The sequence below is a fragment of the Rhea pennata genome, chromosome 2, assembly GCF_028389875.1.
Source record: "Rhea pennata isolate bPtePen1 chromosome 2, bPtePen1.pri, whole genome shotgun sequence".
Classification (NCBI taxonomy): Eukaryota; Metazoa; Chordata; class Aves; order Rheiformes; family Rheidae; genus Rhea; species Rhea pennata.
In genome coordinates, this window is record NC_084664.1 from 130,066,722 (window position 1) to 130,088,875 (window position 22,154).

The 22,154-nt window shown below is 37.9% G+C and overlaps 2 protein-coding genes across 4 annotated transcripts in view; one reads left to right on the forward strand and one right to left on the reverse strand.

Moving 5' to 3' along the window:
* Positions 1–917: 917 nt before the first annotated feature.
* On the reverse strand, positions 918–5,450 carry CHCHD7 (coiled-coil-helix-coiled-coil-helix domain containing 7). Its single transcript, XM_062570352.1, has 4 exons — positions 5,291–5,450; positions 2,661–2,733; positions 1,999–2,097; positions 918–1,147 (listed from the first exon to the last, which is right to left on the reverse strand). Exons 2-4 carry the CDS (start codon positions 2,712–2,714, stop codon positions 1,046–1,048), a joined length of 255 nt encoding a protein of 84 aa, XP_062426336.1. The 5' UTR covers positions 2,715–2,733; positions 5,291–5,450; the 3' UTR covers positions 918–1,045.
* Positions 5,451–5,637: 187 nt separating this feature from the next.
* The window catches only part of PLAG1 (PLAG1 zinc finger), a 46,949-nt gene continuing 30,432 nt past the window's right edge, over positions 5,638–22,154 (forward strand). For all 3 annotated transcript variants that reach the window (XR_009957497.1, XM_062568215.1, XM_062568216.1), the window contains exon 1: positions 5,638–5,839. The gene's annotated coding sequence lies outside the window, so the exon portion shown is untranslated. The remainder of the gene's footprint in view (positions 5,840–22,154) is intronic.

Consider the following 22,154-nt stretch of genomic DNA (forward strand, 5'->3'; position numbering starts at 1 on the left):
CACCATCCTCCATGAGGTCAGCCAGAGTTCTGCCAGTTTCACTGCAGTAAGTCTTAAAGGATTTCACATGGAACTCGAGCTCATGACAGTGTTTTTTCCTCCATTTTACCACAGGGTGTAATTTTAAGCCAGAACACCAGAAAGTAATCAAGGTAATAAGGCAGTGTTTCACTAGATAGCAGCTTGATTACACTTACTAATTGTCCAGTTTAATTAAGGAATCAATCTTACGTAAGATTAGAGTTCCTGTTCAAACTGTATGAGTCCTGTATGAGTAAAGGTTTCCAAACTGAGGCCATCAGCTGTCCAGAAAGTCTTACACAGATGTACTATAGTTAAATCTGCAGTGTCACTCAGAGTATACATTTACATGTCTACTAGCTTCCCTCAAGCAAAGTATCTATTTACTATCCAGAGAAGGTACTATTACTACTCAGTTCAGATCGGAGTTTATCTTCAACTTCTCTAACCTTGTAACAAGCAAAGTTTACCAAATCTGATTTGTAGAAAGCTCCTGCTTCAGTGATGAGTGTAGTTGTAAGTCTTCCTAAGGACAGCTTGTTACATTTGGGGTTTTAGTTCATGAACAATCTTATTCAAACCAGGGACATGGAATAGTTTGCATGAAAATTCTGATGCAATCAAACATGAGAAATGCAGAACAATCATCAGAAAAGCTAGATACAAGAAATCCGCTGCAAAATCTTTCTAGATCTGCTTTATCCTTAGAACTATACTGCAACTCCCACTATAACCCCTTTTGAACAGACTTTTGGGGAGTCCCATTAATTTAATACCATTTCATAACAAGTTAAGTTTCTATTTCCAAAGTGTATAGATATAAGTTGTATCAGTACCCACAGTTTCCAGGGAAAGACCAAATTCCCATGAGGGAAAGTATGAACAGAACTAAGAAGTTCTATTTCAAAATTCAAGAGCTTATTTTAATTCCATATACAACTGTCAAGTTGCCAGTCTAAGTAGCTTGCTGCTGACAAGTCTTCATATGTACAGTGAGAAAAAGTAAAACAATGCAAGTCTGTAGTCAGTAGGGCTTCCCTATTGATTCCAATATTTTCTTTCTCTCTTCTGCCGAGGGCATCTCCGGTTTCACACCATTTCTTCTCCTTTCCATCTTAATATCATGCTGAAAACAAAAGAAAGTGAGAATGAGAACACAGATTTCTGAAGTCTTTGCCTCTGAGCTCCTACTGAATAAGGTTCTTCGCAAAAGAACTTATATATATATCAGAATCTAGATACTCTAGATCTGATTAGCTGATAACTTAAACTATGTACTAGTGCAGCTAGTTATCTGATGGTTCACCTTGCTGCTTCAGTATACCATGAAATCAAATACTCTTAAAGAACTACAGTATTCCCATGACACCATGTCAGACTAACATACAATTGTCTGGAAACAGTTTTTTCATGGTTTGCGCAGGTATTTAAATCAGCTAAAGAGCTCTTTACTTGCAAGGCATAAACAAAGAAAATAGAGAACATTCAACTGCAGTTAGTTCCTCATAAGACTTTTCTACCCAGAAGGAGAAGGAAATAAGGACATCAGAGATGAAGAATGAAATCTAAGCTTTATTTTAGGTTAAAGAAACATGACCCCAAAATAATGGAAAACTAGACAGGCATCTTACCTCTGATAGCTTTCCTTACATCAATTTAAAGAAAAACTTTTTACTAGAAGTATGTGACAGATTCAGCAGGAAACATATCAGGCATTGTAAGAACATTCACTTACAAATCTAAAAGGATAAACTTAGGAGAGCCAAGTAGAATAGCTTGATGTACATCTGCTTAAATCTTCCAGCAGGCCATATTAAGACCACCTAGGAACTATACCTTGGTCTGTAGGTCACTAAGAACAGGAATAGTCAGCACCAATTAAATCTAAAGAGTTCAGAAAGCAGTATATCAGAAGTAATATAGTTAGAGCAAAGTATAGAGTACATTTCCAGCTCTACTCTGCTTAAACCTGCTTACCCAGAATTTTCTGCAGCTTTTGTACTTCAAAAAATAATCAGTACACATATTCTTGTCATAGTTGTTTTCATCCATACATTTTCTAGAGGCATCTGTTTCCTTTAACAGGGAAAACATACTTCAGAGCTGAGAGAAGTTACTGTATTAGAAGCATACAATTTCTAAAGAATCACTGAATGTCTATGAAGATAAAAGGCAGCTACTCAGATGAAAGATGAATATTATTGAGAAGAGCAGGCTACAAAGCATACCACAAAGTATAGTAAGCAATCCCAAGCAATGACTTCATTTGGAAACAAAAATTAGGATGGAAGTCCGCAGGATAGCTCTTTGTAAAGATGCTTACTATAACTCACAAAAGACTTGAAATGAATCAAGCTTATCTAATCAGGATTTTCAGCCCTTATTTTAAGGGCAGAAAATTTCAGAAGATTTCCACCAGCTGCATTACTCCTATTTATGAAGAATTACTGGTTGCCATTTCACACTTGCTACAAAGCAATTTTCAGCTTATTCCCTCCATCACACTTTGCTTCAAAGTCTTCAAGAAACTTCCTATGCAAGATACCTGTGCAAAAGTGCTATCCATAGTGCAATTTCTAAAAGAATTATCTTAGTATTTTAGCCTGGAAACGTATGAGCAGAAAACAATTTGATCTTACCGCTACACATGGGTTTATATCATGGTCTCTAAGTTGTTGCACATGTCTGGACATTCTAGATGGACACTCACACCTTGGTTAGAAACAGAAAAGAAACAAGTTAAATACGTATTTTGTTGTATTGGAGGATTAAATTTGAATGTCCTTTTCAGCATCTAATGAAGACCTCAGTTCCACATATGAGTAGGTTATTAAAAATTAATGCAAAACAGTTGCTTTGCAAAACTATTTCAAACAGGGTGGGGCGGGGGGAAGAAAGCACTGTAACAGCAAGACAACTCAAAACACTTTAGTCCATCACCAAGATGATTCACTCCCTGTAGAAATTTATTGGGTAGTAAGCAATCATGGCAACCCTTATACCAGCCTGTCACATTGCTGAGGAAGTGACCATCTCTAGTATTTTGGACTAAAAGCTACATGGAACAGCCAACACTTTAGACACTCATACACTCATCCTTCAGTTAACAAGACTGGAGAACACAGCAAAAAAAAAAAAAAAGAAAAAAGAAAAAAGAAAGAAGAGAGAGAAAAACTCCACAACTTCCCCACACCTGTGCCTACTCTTTGACTGGATCATGATACCTGCATCCTTTACAGAGCTTTCCCAGAGGTACAGAGGCCCTCTATTACGTTGCTGTATCAGACAAGTATTCGACAACAGAAAAAGCTGTTTTCCTACAAGGAGACACCCACTTACAGCATGGTTGACAGCCTGAAACCTCATTTTTGACCAGTTTTGGTTTGACACTGAGTCTAGGAACCATGAGCTTGAGAGACAGTGAAAGTCCAGTGCCAAGAGCCTAAGTTGATTCAAGACTGTACTTGATATCATGAGCAGATCCTTTGTGACTTCCCATGCACCTCTGGAAGAGATGTGGTGGTGGCAGAAGCAGCCGTTCCAAACGGAGATTAACAAAAAAGTTAAATGAATGTTTACACATGACTGAGTGACACAGACACACAGAACTGAGGAAAAGACAGTCCTTAACAGCAAAGCCAAAGTACAGTTGACTAAGGACAGCACCTTTGCTTCATCTCTGTTTTTTCCTAAGGTACTGCTCCTAAGCCTAAGCTAAAATGTGTTTCTGGTCATATCTGTAATTGATTACTGCAGACCTGAATTAAAAAAAAAAACAATTTTGTGCAACAGCAGCTACCAAAAAGTCAAATACTGCTGGCAGTTATCAATAGCATCCTAGATGACGGGTTCTTCCTCTGATGGAAGTAAGCTAAGCAAATAAGCCTTAATTTTTACATTTAGAACTTAAGTATAATCTCCTACCAGTTGGAGTTTTTTTTTTTTTTTTTAACTCCCTACTGACACAAAGAAAATAAGCAAAAAAAGCATATCACAATACCTCATCTAAGTCAGTACTATGGACACAACACTTTTGGGGAGAAGTTTGTTCACATTCAGTTGTAAGTCAGTGATACATTGATTTTAGAAATGTTAGTAAGTACCACCAAAGTATGTTTTAAGGCATACAGAATTAGACTGACTTCAATCTACTTCTCTGAAAGATGATTCCCAGATGATTTGTGGATGTCACCAGCACTGTTCATTATATACACTGGAATTAACATTTTCACCCTGATTATGCTATTAGAGTCTGAAGCACCCACATCTAGGAAACAATGCATTGAATACACTGAACACCTACCTAATGAACAGGCAGTTTGGGTTCCCATGAAGCTGCTAAGTTCAGAGTAGGCAAATGCTTAAACATGCACAGCACTATTAAAAGTCTGATAGTTCCTGTACACATTCCCTCCCCCCCTCCCTTTTCCAAAGCTCTTCAGAATTTGAAGCATTATCAGCTAGGGAGGGCAAGCAGGTCACATTCAAACACTACCATTTGATTAAATTAACAGTTTGGCAGGAAGGGAACTTTTCCCCCAGTTTTCACACATCTACATGCTTCCCTTCCCGCTTTAAGATTACAGGTCTGAGCCCAACCACAACCAAGCACTTGTCTATTCCATAGTTCTTCATTACGTTTCAGCACGTTAACAGTCATGAACTGTGCCACAGAGAAAGGCACTTGCTGCTAGCATTCTCTAACCCTAAGGCTTTTCCACTTCATAAACCATCAGGATATTTTCCATGGGGTCCCTCTATTGAAAGGGTTTTTTTAAGCATATATTTACACAGAGCATTGCTAATTGCTCTGCAGTACAGACCCGGCTAATTAAACTTTAAGCCTTCGGGCGAAGGCTGCACAGAAACCCCTAGTGCTTTCACCGGTATTACGACGGGGAAAATGGAGGGGGGAAGGAGGCAGCGAGCGGGCCTGGCCGCTGCACGCTGGCGAGCCGCAGCCTGCCTCAGCCCCGGGGGAGGGCTGGGGGCCGAGCGGGGCTCGGGGGGCCCGGGGCGGCCGCCGCAGGCGACACAAGCGCCCGCCGCCTCCCCCGGCGAGGGCGAGGGGCCCGCGCCGAGCGGCAGCGGCGCGGCCGAGCCCGCGGCGCCCCCACCGCCCCCCGCCCGCCCCAACCGCCGCGCCGCGGGCCCCGCGGCGCCGGCTCCGCCAGCCCGGCGGCGGCGCGAAGGGGCCTCCGCGCGGCGGAGGGGGCGCGGCGGCCGGGCGCAGCCGCGAGCGGCGCGGGTGCCCGGCGGCGGCACTCACCTCGGTGCCCGGCCGCGTCCGCGGGCGCAGCGGCGGGAGGGGGCAGCCCCGTCTCCAATTCGAAAGACGTCAGCGGCTCGGGCAGCGCGCTTAAGTACGGGCGCAGCCTACCCCGCTCCCGGCCTCGCGGCTCCCCCCGGCCCAGCGCCGCCGCCGCCCACGCCCCGGCGGCGCTGAGTGGCACGGCCCGGCCGCCAATGGCGGCGGCGGCGCGCCCGCCCCGGCCCTGAGCGGCGCCTCCTTCCACCAACGGCGCGGGCGGCGCGGGCCGCAGGCGCCGGCGGCGGGGCGCGGCCGCGGCGCTGAGTGACGGGGGGAGGCGTCCAACCCGCGGTGCGTGTGGGCGGCGGGCGGTGTGGGCGCGGCGTGTGCGGCAGGCTGGGCTGCACCGCAGCGCATACACTACAATGGCTGCTGGAAAGACGGGAAAGCAAACAATTTCCAGGCCCGCCGCGTCCAGCCCGAAATATGGGGAAAAAATTACAGAAAAATCGGAGAACACTGTAAAGGGTGGAAACGGGGCGCAGAGGGGATGCTGAGGCTCCCGCGGTGAGTCTGCTGCGGGTTTGGGGGGCAGGCGCCGGGGTTTAGCAGGGAAATATCAGGGTTATTTAAATTATGAAGGGGGAGGAGGAGCAGGAGGGGGGAGAGAGGAGAGGAGCAGCGAGCAGTGAGGAAAAGTTTGTGTTAATCATCCCTCCCTTCCATCCTTCTTCCCCCGTCTCCCTCAGCCCCCCACCACCCCGCGTCGGACCCCCCTCGGGGAGCGAAGCGGGAGGGGAGGCGAGCGGTGCCCCCCGTCTTTCTTCCTCGGAGGGAGAAAGAGATGATTTTTCAGAAAAACCTCTCTCAGGAGTTTCCTCCACTCCTCCCCTCCCTCCCTCCCTCCCTGCGGCGCTATGCTGGTTCGCGAGAGAGCGGGCGAGGCAGCGGTCCGCCCGGGGGACGGCAGGAGGGCGCGGGGTGCCCGCCGCCGACCCCCGCGGCGGGCCGGGGCCGCGGCCGGGGCCGGGGCCGCGGCGGCGGCGCGGGGCAGGAGCTGCGCGGCCGCCCCCTCCCCTCCGCGGAGCCTGTGCTGTGAATGCAGTGACAGCGGCGAGAGCGGCGAGAGGGAGCGGAAGACATTAGAGACCGCGGTGCCGAAAAATGAGGGAAAAAAATTAATATAAATTCACCCCCCGCCTCAAACCGGCCGAATTTCGCACAGAAATTTCCCCCGTGGACCCGGAGACCCGCAGGGTGTCCCCCGGACCTGGCGGCTCCGTCTTTGGGGGGATCCGGAGGGACTTTGGGGCACTCGACCCCCCTTTGCCTGCGTTTTTTGGACAAAAGTTTTTTTTTTCATAATAAAGAAACGAATTTGCCTGCTCTCCCCCTCCGAGTGGCCCGGAGGCTTTTCCCTTCCCCATCGGTGTGTGTTTAGAGAAAAGTGTGAACCCAAGTAAGTGCTGAGTCGCGTTGCATTGGGGAGGGGGGTTTGCTAACTGAAAGCAGGAGAGATCCGGAGAGAGAGAGAGAGAGAGAGAGCAGGGACAGCTTGTTGTCAGTATCATAAACAACCAAAATGGAGGGAGAACTGAGGCATATAACAAAATAAAAATCAGAAAAAAATGCCAAAAAATACTTAAAAATCGGGGCTGCTCCCCCTTTTCTTCCTCAAGGTAACAGAATAAAACCCGTGTCCTCCCGAGCCCGTTTTAAGGTTTCAGGGAGCAAGGAGTTAATATTTATTATTTTTTTTTGTTGATGAATTCTTGGGAAAGGCAAAAGCCTCTTATAACTCGCCACCGACAATGAGAAAACGTGAAAATCCCTTTCAGGAGAAAGAGGTAGGGGGAGATGATAGTGCAGAAAGTGCATAACTTTGGGGTAATGTCGAGTGATCCTAGATAAGATAAATGCTGCATATGCTTCTTTATAACTTCCCTTTTTAATGCTTTTTGTATGTTTGGGGGATTTTTGGAGATGGGGGCTCTTTTCTTTTTCTCTGTCCTTTTATTTCTTTTTTTTTCTTTTTCTTTTTTTTTTTTTTTTTTTCTTTTCGGACCGGAATGCAATGCCTTTGTAGTGTCACTTTCCTGATCTAATTAGGATGTGTGAAGCAGAGAGTAAACCTTTCCGGTTTATAAAGTACGTTTTCGTTGCCTTTCAATTTCAACTTTTCCTGGTGGCTCCCTCCTCTATTTAAACTGGATCCTTCAGAGGAGTATGGGGTTGAGGTAATGCTCCATAGGGAGAGCCCAGAGTGCTCAGAGTCAGGGCACCTCTTCTGCAGCTGGCTGCTGGGTTCCCTGGCATGCTCAGTTCACCTGTTTGTGTCCTACCAAGAATGTATTCTGCAGTCTCCTCGTTTTATTTATATAAAATAATGATGCCTCATCTTGCCTCACACTGAAGTTAATGCGAAAGTGCTGCTGATGTTGGTTCCACGTGGGATCAGGGACATAGCAGGGCATTTTAAAGAGACAGCTTCTCTTTTCCTATAGTTATCATCACCTCTGCAGTACCTCTGCCTCGAGCAAAGGGATGGGTTGCTGCTGTTGTTGCTGTTGTTTTTTAAACGGAAAGATGTTAAATCAGCCCTGGTCTGATAAACTAATACATCTCGATAGGGGGAAAACGTGCAGATTCGTTTGGATCAAAGCATTTCTTTTGTGGATAGCAAGTCTTCAGGGGAGTTTTCTTGTGTGTTAATTAAAATGCTGTGTTTTGGAGAGCGTTTTTTGGAATTGATGTTGTAGAAATGAAATAGTCTCAGGTTGTTAATATTAAAACCTGGTGCTGTTCTGCTAGGTCTGAATCCTCTGAGAGGAGACCTGTGTGTATAATATGATTTCACTGGTGTTTTGTAGTAGCTGTGAAGTGCATTATTTTTACTTTAAGTAACTTCAGTTTGTTGGAGACACTTGAGTTTGTTCAAAAGTATTGTAGAGCTTGTACTATACTTAAATCTTCTGAACAGTTCCAAAAGTTTTTGAAAATAGTGAAAATAACTGCAGGTTTTAATTGGCCAAAATGGGGGCTTTTTAAAAGTACACCTTAGGTGTGTAATTAAAACATCCCTTGGAAGAATTACCTCTGGCTTTGTTTTTTATTTAAAAAAATCATCTCAGCTGTGGTCTAGTTTCAAATATGTGTGTGCATACATGCTTTTAGCATGTGTCTTGGCTGATAAAATTTTTTGCTTAATTTTTAACTTGTAAATGTTTAACTGTAATGATGTGAAATGTTCTGCTTGTCTGTATTACCTCCTAAGTATTTTAATTTTCAGTAAAATGTCCTATTAAAAATTAACATAATCTCTTAATATGGCAATTGGATATCTTTATGAGGAATTACAAGGTTTCCTTTACACATGCTTTGTTTTTGTAGCCTTTGTGTTTAATTCTAGATTAAAAATTGAATGCAGGTATCTGGCTCTAGAGAGGGAAGATAGAGTACTGAACTTGTAGGGAGGCTATTTCAGCAAAGTCTTGATGTTGATATAATTGTGATAGCCCTCTGTGTTCAATAGCATGTGTTCACAAGTGATCTGTACCTTTTCTGCAAGTGTGACTAAAGAAGCTGTTGTACAGTAGTTGTTGACGAGGACAGTCTTGTGGTTACAGATTTTGGAAGAAATCTCAAAGTTTTCCAGTGACTCATAGTTGTGAAAATTAAATCACATCAACTACACTTAGGCTTGAAAAAAAGGCTCATTAGGGGAGAAAAATTAATCAATTTGTATAGAGGAATGAAATTCAACATTTTTCCAAAACTATTTTCATAGTTTGGAGGTGTTTTTTGTAGTTAGTGAGAATCCATACTTTGAAGTTCTTTTCCAAATATTTCTTACACTGATTTTTCTTTTTGTTGACTGAAGTTACATTCTCTTGAAATTTATAGAAATTTGATGAATTAATAACAGTGTGCCATGTCTTGGCATTTTTTAATATACTGAGGTAGATAGTAGTAGATGTACAGAACTAACTTTAATAAACTAATTAATGGTTAAACTAGTTAATGAAAATAATATTTGAGAATTCTTCAAATACTGCATCTATCACAATCAGTGGCAAAGTATTTAATATGTTACAACATTTTTACTTATTAAGTACTTCTAAATCATTAATTTTATAATGCTGAAAATAGTTATAGGCATAGTTGTAGTTATATGATCATAACAACATGTATGATATATGTGTTGTGGAATGTATTTCTTGACTTGCAGTTGTGTGTTACAAAGTAAATGCAGTAAATCCAAGCATAGCATAAAATTCAGGATGTAGGGAAGAGGAAGAGGGAAGGGTGTTCTCAAGAATTTGATACTCTCCTAAAGTAGGTTTAATTTGAGGGTATAATCCAAATGCTAATACTAGAAGATGAATATTGTTTAGGATTATTTTTTATAAACTTGATTACTCTGCTGATGTACAAAACTGAATTCTTCTTAGAGGGATGATGTGGTGCTTAATAAAAATAGTAGTAACTTTCAAAGCTTCCTTGCTTCTAAGAGTTAAGATAATCTTTTCTAATATATATTGCTCTGGTTCTATACATGATTCAGTAAGATTTTCAAGATTTTCTAAAATTCAAACACTTAAGGAAATGAACACTTACGAGTTGTTGTTGGCAAAGTTACCCTAGATTTTGTAGGTAAACTGAGGAGTTCTAAAAGTATTGAAACCTTTTGTAGATATTTATCAATCCTATTGAATAGGGTTTTAAAGTTATTAAGTACAGTATTCTACAACAGTTCAACAAATGAAGGAATCTAAATTCTCATGCATTAAGTTTTCTTGAATGCTTAGTTCAAAAGTGTTTCTTGGTGTGTACATTTTATTTAGTAATTAACATGAAAAATTTGTTTTCCCGTGTAGATCTTTGAGAGTTAAATTAAGAAAACTTTTTTTAAAAGTTCACATAGTTCACAAAGACAGTACATACAAAGTGTAGACACTTCTAATGGTCGCCCATCTCTGCAGTTAGTCAAAATGGTGCCCTGAAGTCTCCTGCTTTTGGGATTGTGCATATGTTTTAAAATTAATGGGTTAAAGAGGGCACTGCTCATGTTCTAAATAAACTCTTGTTTTTAACTGTTTAAGGTTATTTTGTTAAAATAGATATTTTATTTCAGAGTCTGAAACACAAGTGGTTTTTTTTATTATTTTGTATCTGTAACATCTGATATTTTTAAAAGTAGATCTTCTCAGCAGACAAATAACTTTTGGAAAAGTTCTTAGACTAGTTTATCTGTTTACCAGAGGGGAATATTTTGGAAAATATGAAGTGTGTTAGACAATTGTCAGATGCAGTGTAGAGTTAAAAGCAACTAGCAGCCACCTCCACTGAAGTGATAGAACACTTGGTTTCAAGGAGATACTCTCCAAATATCTGCAGCTAGCGAAGATTTCGCTTGCATTACTTCCGAGATAAATGTACAGTATCTATGCACTGAACCACTAACCATCTTTAACCGATTACCAAATGTTTAGGTAGCCTTAAAAACTATTTTTTTTTAATAATTCACATATGAGAACAAAGTTACATTTTGTATTGATCAGATGTAAAGTGTTTTAATTTCTGAAGTATAAGGGAATTTTTTTTGCATTTATCTGAGCATCTCAATAATACAGAATTGTGTATTTTTCCAGTTAATCAAAAAATCACATCCAGCACTTAATTAAATGTGTATTGATTTTTAAATTGTGTGAACTTGTAACTTGAATGTAAATCACATTGATTAACTCTCATTAGAATCACTTGTGCAGCTTTCTATATTTAATTTCTATTTTTTCAAGGAACATAATAACCCTTTATCTGAAATTGAATAGATGTAATTACTGATGAATTTAAAGTGAGCTGTTGTCCATCAGGCATCAAATGTGAAAAGCTCTAAGTTATACAGTTATGAAAACCTGTTATTGAATAGAATTGATCACCAGTACTGCAAGTTAAATTTTACTTTTATATAAACATAATTACTGCAAATTAAATTTTACTTTTCTATAAACTGGCTTGTTAAATTATTTCTTGTCTACTTTAGTGTCAGTGTTCACCTACTATTATCTCATCTTATTAGGGATGAATTAGCAGAAATTAATAGAATTACATTTTTTAAAAAAATGTTGACAGGACATAGCATACTTTCAAAAATAGTTATGTGATAACAGTTATAAATGATGGGGCCTTCTCATAGAATATATTAAAATAGTTAGTATTTAAATAGTTCCTGGATGTCTTGTAAACAGTTATTGCAGGATGATGGCATTAAAAGTAACCACAGTATATAGTGGGGATTTGAAGTGCCTATGTAATTACTTGAACAGTGAAGAGTGGGAGAGCCTATATAGCTATTCTCATGCTGAAGGAATAAATCAATTTGTATTACAATCTTCTCTACAATAACTTCTGTTCCTTTTCTAATTCACTTGCTGTTCAGAGCATAGAGAAAAATTGTTGAATGTATTAAAATATGTGGTCATACTGATGGACTAATTTATGTATGCCCAAACCTGATGGTTTCTGTAGATTTGCAAGGGCATGAAAAGAATAGAATATGGCACAGTGTACATAATTGTATTTTATTTATTTAAAGCAAAGATTTAAAAAAGGAAGTAAACTGCTGTAAAATTAAAAAAAAATGAGATAGATAAAACAAATGAATACAGACAAATGTGGCAGTAATACACAGAGCAGTAAGTCAAAACTCTGAAATAAAATAGCTCAAATCCGTTTTGAGAGGTTGATTGGGAATCAGGAAAGCTAAACCTAGAATAGCCATCAAACACAATTAGAAATAACTATGTAGAGTAACTTGGAAAAAGGCAAAAGGTGGCTGTTACAGTAAACTGAATTGTTATAATCTTCTTTTGCACTTAATGTGCTAAATACCTCTCTCAAAGGAGAATATCCCTAGAAATCAGATTAGAAAGTGTTTAAAGGGAATTATTTGTCAAAGTTGTTTTTTTACTGAAGTTAGGATAACTAATAACAATCTCTCCCATATTGTTGTAAATAATGCTTTATTTGCTATTGTTTAACTATACAGGTTGCACATTGACTATAATTTACTACATATTATACAGATAATTCACCTGGAAGCCTGACAATGTGTGTTGCTAACTTCCATCCTAAAAGTTTTCTTTATGGTTGTGGGTCAGATTACGTTTTTGAGACTGCCAAATCTACAGTATTTCTCATGAAATAAGATGTAGCCAGCTGGTTTTGTCTTATTCCCATTTACTATGAATTGTCATGTAATCAAAAGCAAGGAGAATGTGTCACAAAGCTTATCTGCTCTGTTCATTCATTGAGTAATTCATATACTACAGGATATCAGATTTATTAGGGCATGATTTCTTAAAAAAGCACTGCAAATCATTTGAATCTGAATTAATGAGATCTCATTACACTAACTGTTTTAACAGCAAAAACCCTGTATATGCAAATGAGAATATTTTACTATACCAAGTATTTGTCAAGTCTAATGAAACAGTGTTTGTTGTGTGGTGTATGTATTTATCATGAGTGTTACCTATATATATTTATATTTAAAGGCTTGTTAGGGAGAAAGGCATGTCATTTGAATCAGCTGTAATAAAGGAATTGTTTAGAAAAGAGACCCTTTTGAAAAGAAATCAGTGATCTTATTACCCAAAAAAACAAAAATAAAAAAAAAAAGGGGGGGGGGGGTTGGGCAGAAAGAAAGATTCTGGCAGCATACTATTAAATTTCAATCAAGCCTGTATGGTTAGTAATAAAATGTTTACAAATGTGTAAATACTAAGTTTCTTCAAACTTATTGTCACATGTGGAGTTTTAATTTATAATAATTGTGCATTTAATACAGCTGCCTACATTCAAGGCTTAACAATAGTACAGTATTTATCATACCTAAGTAGAGATACAATATAAGTATGTAAAAGCAGAAATTGTCTACAGCCATTTTTACTTTTTAATAAGGCAGTACACTACAGAGGTGTAAATTTGTGCTGTTCACTGCCTGTTACCAGTTATTGGAGCTCTTCTCCCCAAAACATTTTAAGCAAAATGGGTATTAAACTAAAATAAAACAAAAGTAAAAATTCTTTCAGGGTTTTCTGCTCAGTTTAAAAATAAAGATTATTGAGGCTATTTTTTTTGTTCCTTGGATGTTACTGTGGTCAATACACATTTAATTCGTCTCATCTAGGACATTAAGAAACTATGAACAAAGTAGCTTAAGAAGAGCTTCGGCATTAGCAGGTAACAGTAGATGGCAGTTAATTTGAATCTGGTAGTTCTTTTCTTCTTCTTCTTCTTTGACTTGACATGGTTTGCTTTAGTTCTTCAGAGTGCTGAAATTGTGTTTAGACTAAACCACTTCTAATTATACCCCAATGCAAACATACAGCTTATGGCTATATTTTAATCAGTTTCAGAAAAAGTAATAAAAATATTATTGCATATGTCAAAGGATGGTGTTGCTACATGCTATTTTAAATGGTGTTTAAGTACAGTTAGAAGCATACCAGTACAATGAAATCAGTTCTATTCCTAAACACCAAAGTTACATTTTTTGTTATTTAAGAAGTTACTCAGAATCATAATGTGTTAATTACCCTAATTATTCAGGCTGTTTTTAATATGTATTGAAATTCTTTTAAAAACTATGTATGAAATATTTATATTGAAATAGTTTAATTTCTCATTACTTGTAAATGTAATGTTTTCCAGTTGTAATTTTTAAAGAATTTTTGTCTTAGATGCATGAGTGTATTCTTTTCTTTTGTATCGGGACCTAACTGTTTTTTAACTTATTTTAAACTCTTGTTCTCTCAAAATCAGTTTATGGCCCATTAAAATGTTGATATTGATCATTTTTTTACTACAAAAATTGTGCTATGGAGTAATTAACTTATGCTGCTGATGATACAAGTATAAAAATAACGTACCATGGAAAACTTAATCGTAGTGGTATTTGAATGATGGGAACAGCCCCAAACTGGGTGACTGTTAAACTAGCCTGTGAGGAAAGATGTCAGGCTTTGCAGTATTGTAGCACTAATCAAGTATGTGGTGAGCAGTATCACTGTTTCTCATAGGAAATAACCAAACACATGTGTAGCATCGATTGCTGTAGAAGGCAAACAGAAATCTAGATTATAGTTTCGGAAATGATAAACTATGGAATATGTTTCTTTGGAAAAGATTGTTTTTAGAGATCTCCTCTGTAACACAATCTTATTTTACCTTTGAGAACTTAACTACTTCAGATTATTTGAGAACAAGTAAGTTAAGTCCATCTTGAGTAATACTTTTGAGATTTCAGTGCAGTTTTTATCTATGCATCATGTAAAACAAACTTCGTACTCTTCGTTATGGTTAAGTACTTGTACTGAAAGGGAAGTGCATTTGAGCTGATTAATTTGATTGGAGTAGAAAGGTGTTTTGATTTGGGAAGGGTAAATATATGTGATTCTCTTCTATTTTTCTGAAGTTAGCCTAATATCAGACATGAGAGGAGGCTGGATCTTTTCTCAAGCCTTGAGTGAAAAGGGAGGTGCAGTTAGGAAGGGACTCTGCTGACTTAAGTTGCTGGCCCTCAGTCTCTCCAAGTATCTGCCCCCTGTGAATTGGTAGTTTCAGTCAGACAGCAGTGTTGCACCTTTGAAACGTGTCATATGTTCAGTTATCGTGAGATAAATTCCACAGTTCTTCTTTAGGCAGACTGACTTCACTAAAAGTTTTGTCTGAATAAGGACTTGAGCTTTGTGTTGCTTGTTATAATATAGGCAATGTTTCTATCAGGTGTTGAGCTAGAGGAAGTCTCATTTCTCTGAACAAACCCACAGAGACTTCACAGATGCCCTAAACTACCCTTTCAGGTCATTCCTGTTACAGTTCTAATTGTTACACTGCACTTGTATATAATGTAATCCTTTCAATAAAATTTCCATGTTTTATCATAAAGGATGGTTTTATGTAGATGAGTTAACAAAGAAACGTAAAAGCAGGGAGAAGTTTGCTATCAAGTTGGAAGTGCTCTGTAACTATTAAATTAATTAGTGTTTAAAACACATTTGTTTCATTGCCGTAGTGAGACCTGTAGTTTGAAGAAGGCAGAGCTTAGCTGATTTGTCATTTCTGCCTCCCAAATATTGGTTAAAATTTGTTACAGCTTTTGCTGCCTAATAGTGCTCTGAGTATTCTCCATACATATATAGGCAAACATTTTGTAACTTAGGCCTTTGTAGGAAATTCAAGAGGACTAGTGATGGAGCTCATGGGATGTTTGTATCCCTCTTGTGGATGAACTGCATTTAGCAACTTTGTAAATTTGTGATGTGGTGTTATATTCAGGGGTGTGTCTGAGAGAATACATAGTCAAAAATACATATATCCTCACTGTGTATAGCAGAGCTAAGTCTTAAGAAGTATTCTACCCTTCTGCTTTGGGTATTTAGACAGGTTACATGGAGATAAACGTTTATTCAGGTGTTGAAGAAGTCTATTTCTTGAGTTTTGTTAAGAAGTACATAAGAGTGCCTGGCAAAGTTATTAAATGGCCTAAACTACAGAACTGGTAGATGTAAGAGGGAGACTTTTTTTCCTGACCTTGAACAGGAAGAATTTTTGCATGGTTCCTTGGCCTCTTCAACAGTGGCTTGTTGCAAGTCAGAACAAAGAAAATTGAAGAAATATTCCAAAAAAACACACATTGCAGGTTCCTCTGGCAAAGCTTAAAAATCCAGTTGAGTGCTGATAAGTCCTTCTTCACTGTGACCTGCAAAATATTCAGCCTGTCCTTCCTGCTCTCCAAATATGATCATTTCCATCTATCAATTTCTAGGTAGATCCTTAGTAACTACTGTAGAAACTGCATATTCTGTATTCTGTAGACTAATAATTTCAGCCTGTCTCAGAACAGGAGATTCATGTTAGAGTTGAAACACTTCCCAGGAACAAATGGTTTCCTTTTTTTTGTTTGTTTGTTTTTGGTTTTTTAATTGTTACATGTCTCCAGACTGAGGTTATTTCATGATGGCATTCATGAAAATGAGTGATCTTTCAGGTTGTCAAGAACGAAGCCATTCAGGACTTTGTAGGTTAAACCTAGTATATTTTAGCACCTCTTTGAAACTAGTCATCATTCAGGATACATCAAGAACAGTCGTGTCATGTGCTACTCAGTGTGGCATGCTGCTTCATGATGGGACTGCAATGTCCTGAATTTGGAAGGAGCAGATCTGCACTGGAGGTTTGGTCATTCTCCATAGTGTGAGTAGGGATCTGCTTTACTGTGGGTTTTGCAACAAATGAATTCTTAGAATAAGATTCTTCACTCACCAACATATTTTCTTTTTCTGCAGTGTCAAAAATGCACATTTCAGGATGATTTTTACAAATCTGTGAGCTTAAAAGGGCAATTAACGTAAGCCCATATGAAGTTAGAGTATTTGAAAAGCACAAAAATCCTCTAAGCGAAAATCCTGGAAAAATATTTAAGACTGTCTTTAAAGCAAATAAAAATAACTACCACACTAAAGCAATGATATTCAGCAACCAACTGAATAAAACTTAGATGTCATGGGGGTTATGGCTTCATTTAGCAACAGCTTGAATCCCTCAGTAAGGGAATGTTTGTGTAGTAATACATTTATGAATATACTATATAATGTACATTTAGAAAAATCTATTTTTCAGTAACGAAAAACATCAGAACTAAATCAAAGCATTTTTATATGCCATTTCCATATACATCTATGGCATTTTTTGATGTGAAAAGCTTCTGTATCTCAGCAGTGTATCTCAGGTACACTGAGATATTCAGAACCCTGCCCTGTTTGGTACTTGGAGATGTACAAACACAAAACTCTTACACTGCATCACTATATACAGATAGTGTATGATAATGTGCTTCCTAAGGTTAGTGAGACAGTTTGTTTTCTTTTTTTGTGACTCTGAATTCAGAATTAAGTGTTATGTAACAATATGTAACCGATTTAGTAACACAAAGCACTTGATAATCCAGTATAAGATGTGTATATTGCAGAGCTTTAATGTAAATATTGTGTGGCTTTAGACTTGACTTTCTAGTACTATAGATTGTACCCAATAACAAAACTATTTTATTTTGTCAAAATTACTGTCTCCTTGTGGGGTACTTGCCTTTAATATTGAATTCTGGGTTTTTTTTCTTTTTTTTTTTTGCATAGACTTGTGCTCATGATTTTTCCCGCAATTGAATACAGATAGCATTGCGCTTCTGCTGTGATTATTATACTTAGCACCTCTGACTCGGCAGATCAAAAGTTAAGTTTATTGAAAGACAGAATTGATATTTCATAATTTTTTTAGATCACTTAAAAATAGCTGCATCAAAAGAGATTATGCCTTTAACATACTAATCCACTAAGCCTTTATACATCATTCTCTAGTGAATGTTTTATACTAGGCAGCTGTCTCTTACTAGAGGCCATTTGAAAGGTTTCAGGTTATTACAGAAATACATCCATAAGCTTGAATTCTTAAGAGGAGAGGCTTCTTTAATATAATGTATAATATGTGCACTACCAAGTTGCAGCCTCTGTTTCCAAGAATTGCTTTATATATCAGTATGGTATGGTTTTAAGTACTCTGGACATTTGCAACAGATTGTTGACAAAAAATGACATATGCTGAAAACTTCTCTGAGAGCGTGTGTGGGAGGTAACAATTCCTAATTTTAATACAGAATATTATGTTGTGGTAACCAAATATCTGAATGGAGTGCTTTACTGATTATGTGAAAGATAAAGAAGGGTAAGAATTTGTGTTAGATGCATTGAAGACTTTGAAGCTCATCTGAAGTAGTAGTTTCAGTTGCTAATTTTGTCCCAAGTTTGTCTGCTGCTTTGTGTTTTTAGCAGTTGCATTTTCTTCATTCAATTTTTGTAATTATATACCAGACTCTGTAAAAGAGTCAAGCAAACATGGAAAACAGTAATACTGACTTTGCAGAAAATTCTGTAAAGTGCACAAAGAGCAACTGAAAAATACAGTTCTGTCTAATCTTTTGACTTCAGAAATCCTTGGTATTATTTGTAAGAATAGTGGATACAGGTATGTATTAGACTGACATTTGACTACAGATTGGCTGCCACTTTGTTCCTCTGTGACTAAAATCTTTTAGTTATTAAGGATGAAGACAAATAATTTGCATATATTTAGGTGAATTATGGTGTGATTACAGTGCAAAGCTTGCTGAGAGAGCTTAGCAATAACCATTTTCCTTTACTTTTACATATGCTAATTCAAAATGGTACAACATGAGATAAACATTTAGTTTAGTTATTACTACTTGATGTTCTATTCTGGCTAGTTGTAGAGCTCTACTTAGTGTTATCTGACAGGTTAGACTATTGAACTTGAAAATCTGCTGCTGCCTGACTGGTGAGCTGGGATATCACCTGCTGTGGTATGCCATAGGCAAGAAGTCTGAGAACATTTTGAGGCAAACTTGGCCCTACTTGAAACTAATAGTTAGGTAAGGATTGATACATTTCTTAGTGATACAGTAAAACACCTTCTGCAGTTTAGGCCAATGTGTTTTTGAACTGGAGAAGTGTGTTTCATATAATCTGAAAGACTTCTCGTCTTTGGTGGTATTAGCTCTCTAAATTGAAGTAAGGTTCTTTTGTTACCCAAGTAGTCTATGAAAAGTACAACCACAGCACAACATTTTGTGTTGTTGATCACTTACATGTACAGCCATCTGCAAGGAATAGTGCAATAGTGAGAGACAGGGAGTATGTGGGAAAGAAGACAGCACAGTGGGAACAAGTAAAATGAAACATGGTAGGGCCCACACTGAGTATACAATAACAGCTGAAAGAGCATCATCCTAACAGTGTTCTGTCGTAAGGCTGTGACTAGTTGTAGGTTAAAATACTTTCTAAAGAGTGCATATAGATTATATTAATAATCATAATATTTTCAACAAGGAGTTTTATGTTTCAGACGAACAACATACTGTGTGGAAGTAACTATGCTAATCTTTATGTAGATTGATTTTAAATAGACTGTGGAATAAGATTGTGTTCCAAACAGTCACAGTTTAAAATCCTGAAAAGGAAGGAAATGCTGTAAATTGTTTTGTTCTGAAGCTATATATCCAGTTTTCCCAGCAGATAGGATACTTCATTCTTCTAAGGCAGTATTTTCACGGAATAATTAGCTGGAGTTACCTGCATTCAAATTAATTCCTAAAGTTAGCCTAATTTGAGTGAAAATGATAATGCTGAAAAACAGCACATAAATCACTTTTTGCAGCTGGGTTATTAACTACATTAGTAGTTAAAGTTTTTTAACTCACCAGTTTTAATTAAAAAAAAAAAAAAAGCTGTTTTGTGTGTGATTAGGGTAGGATATTACTCAGTTTATATGTATGGCCGATACAGAAAAGAAGAATGTCTCTAAATTCAGCAAGTGGTGTGTGTTGCTCTAAAGGCAGCAAGTGACTCATGTGACTGTCTTAGCAGCTGGGCAGCAAGATTAGAGAGCCACTACGTACACACTCTCTTACTGAGGGGTCCAAGCTATTGCTAAATGAAGTTGTATTTCAGCCAACAATGGAATAACTGGCATAAGAAAATAAAGTAAATAACCTTATTTACCATAGTGCAGCACTTAGTTTAGATGGTCTTCAAAGTAAAAAAAAAAAAAAAAAAAACTCTTTCAAGATATGTATTTAGCAGATTTTTGTCCTTTTTGAAACAGCCTAACATCATATGTGGTTACATATTAATTGTCCCTTTAAATATGCAGACTTGTAAAAATCATCCTGAAATGGCTGTTTCTGACACTGCAGGAAAAAATGAAAATGTTAGTGAGTGAAGAATTTTATTCCAAAGAATTCATTTATTTGTAGAAGTACTAAAAATATGTTTGTATCATGAAGTATTTTGATTTGAACTGAAATTGGCAAAGCGTATACTTCTTGGTCACTTGCTAATTTGAAGACTTATTCATGATGTTATTCCTCATGTATTTCCTAATTGTAAGAATTTATGAAGTTTGTTCCAAATTGTCTTTAAGTTTTCCTGGCATGCCAGTATGGATTAATGGAATAGTACTCTTTTTATTTTTTCCTGAGTTTCTCTAATCTATTTTTTTTACACAGATATCTACCTTTCTTAAGAAAGTTGCTAAGAATTTATGAATGCTTTGTCATTTATATTTACAGCTACAGAATGATTTATGACTAGTAGTCATGAATGTAAACTCAAAACTGTCACCCTGCAAATACCTCTGTAGAAGTAAACTTCATAAGAGCTTTCAATCTTGAGGACCAGAAGACATAAGCTTGCATGTTACGATCAAGTAAATTGATACAGAAATCAAGAAGACATGAATATGGAGCTCTTTGGTGCTATTTTTAGTGTCAACTTTCAGACCAGAATTATGCTTTAAAGATGAGAATGCATTTACTAAAGAGGAGTTTTTATATTTAAAAAGACAAGGCAGACAGGAGGTCAAGCCCTTGATAAATTCATTATAGTGAAAGAATACCAGAAGAGTGTGTGTTCCTAGCATTACTCACTGTGTCCTACTGCCCTCCAAAAGATTAAACAGTTTGTTTTTCTTTTTGTCTGCTTCAGGGTCTCTGGATTTCTACTTTCTCTCTTTTGCTGTCTAGTAATGACTTGTTTCCTGTATTGTTAATCTCTTTCATGTTTATTCCAAGTTTGTGCAGCTTTCCATACTAAGAGTTTTCATTTGTATCTCTGAGATAAAAAGAATAACATAAAGTAGGGTTGTCTAAAATTGTCAGTGCATCTGAAAACTACTCTCTCAAAGTGAGCCATTATTTTAATAACATTATAAAAACATCTTGTTCATCTGTCCCTTTTATTTTTGCATATGTTTATGTTTCTTTGTAATTAAGTCTCTTATTCATTAGTATTTTGAAATCTTTGATTCATAGGAATTCTTCCATTTCTTATTTCTTTTGATTCACCATTTTCTGAATATTTCCTTACTACTTTTTTAATACGTACTATTTTCCTGTACCAAATTGCTTTTCTTTTTTTCCTACTCTGCTTTCATCGTTTTTCAGTCACACATTACTCATCAGTTGCAAAAGAAAAAATGTTTGTGTTATTTCTGCACTGCTTAGTCTGATGGTGCTGTGTGACATAGGAGTACCAGGCAATAAGGAGATACTTGTGTATTGATAAGTAGCTTATGGATAAAGTGCTAGCATATTGTGGCCAAAGATATACCTGCAAAATATATTGATCCTGTGAAAACAGTAACTGCTTGTTTGCTTCAGTGGATTCTTGTGTGCTGTTCTTAATACTTCTCTTGAATTTAAACAACAAAAACGTCCATCTCCCCAAAAAAGCTTCAGATCTTGGGTTTTGGTGTTCTGTGTTGTATGTGACAGCAGTTTCTGGGGCTTTGACCTCTCTGGCACAGTGGAGGAACCTCCACAGCTTGTGCTGAGCTGCTTCCCTTGCTTCTTCAGCACACTCTGTTTGTTCAGCACACCTTTTGCACAGCTGGGAATATAATACACAAACTGCTGCCCTGAGAGAATATTTGTGTGAACTTGGACTTTGTCTTGTTTGCTTGTTTGTACATTTCAGAATTATGCACCAAATTTTTGAGCTACAAATTTCGGCTGATCCCTGCTGAACCAAAGGGGAAGTGTCTTCTTGTGGTTCCCAAGGAGGAATGCTCTGAAGCTACATGTAGCCAAAAGTACAGTATTTTCTTTAATGAATTTGATTTCCCAATGGCCAGAGGGAAACAGCCAGCCAGTAAGAACAGCTCATGCTTATGTGAGATTGCCTCCTTTAAGCTGGCATCTTTAAGAAAGATAGGAATTGGAAAGTATGAAATGAATGGGCAGTAGCTT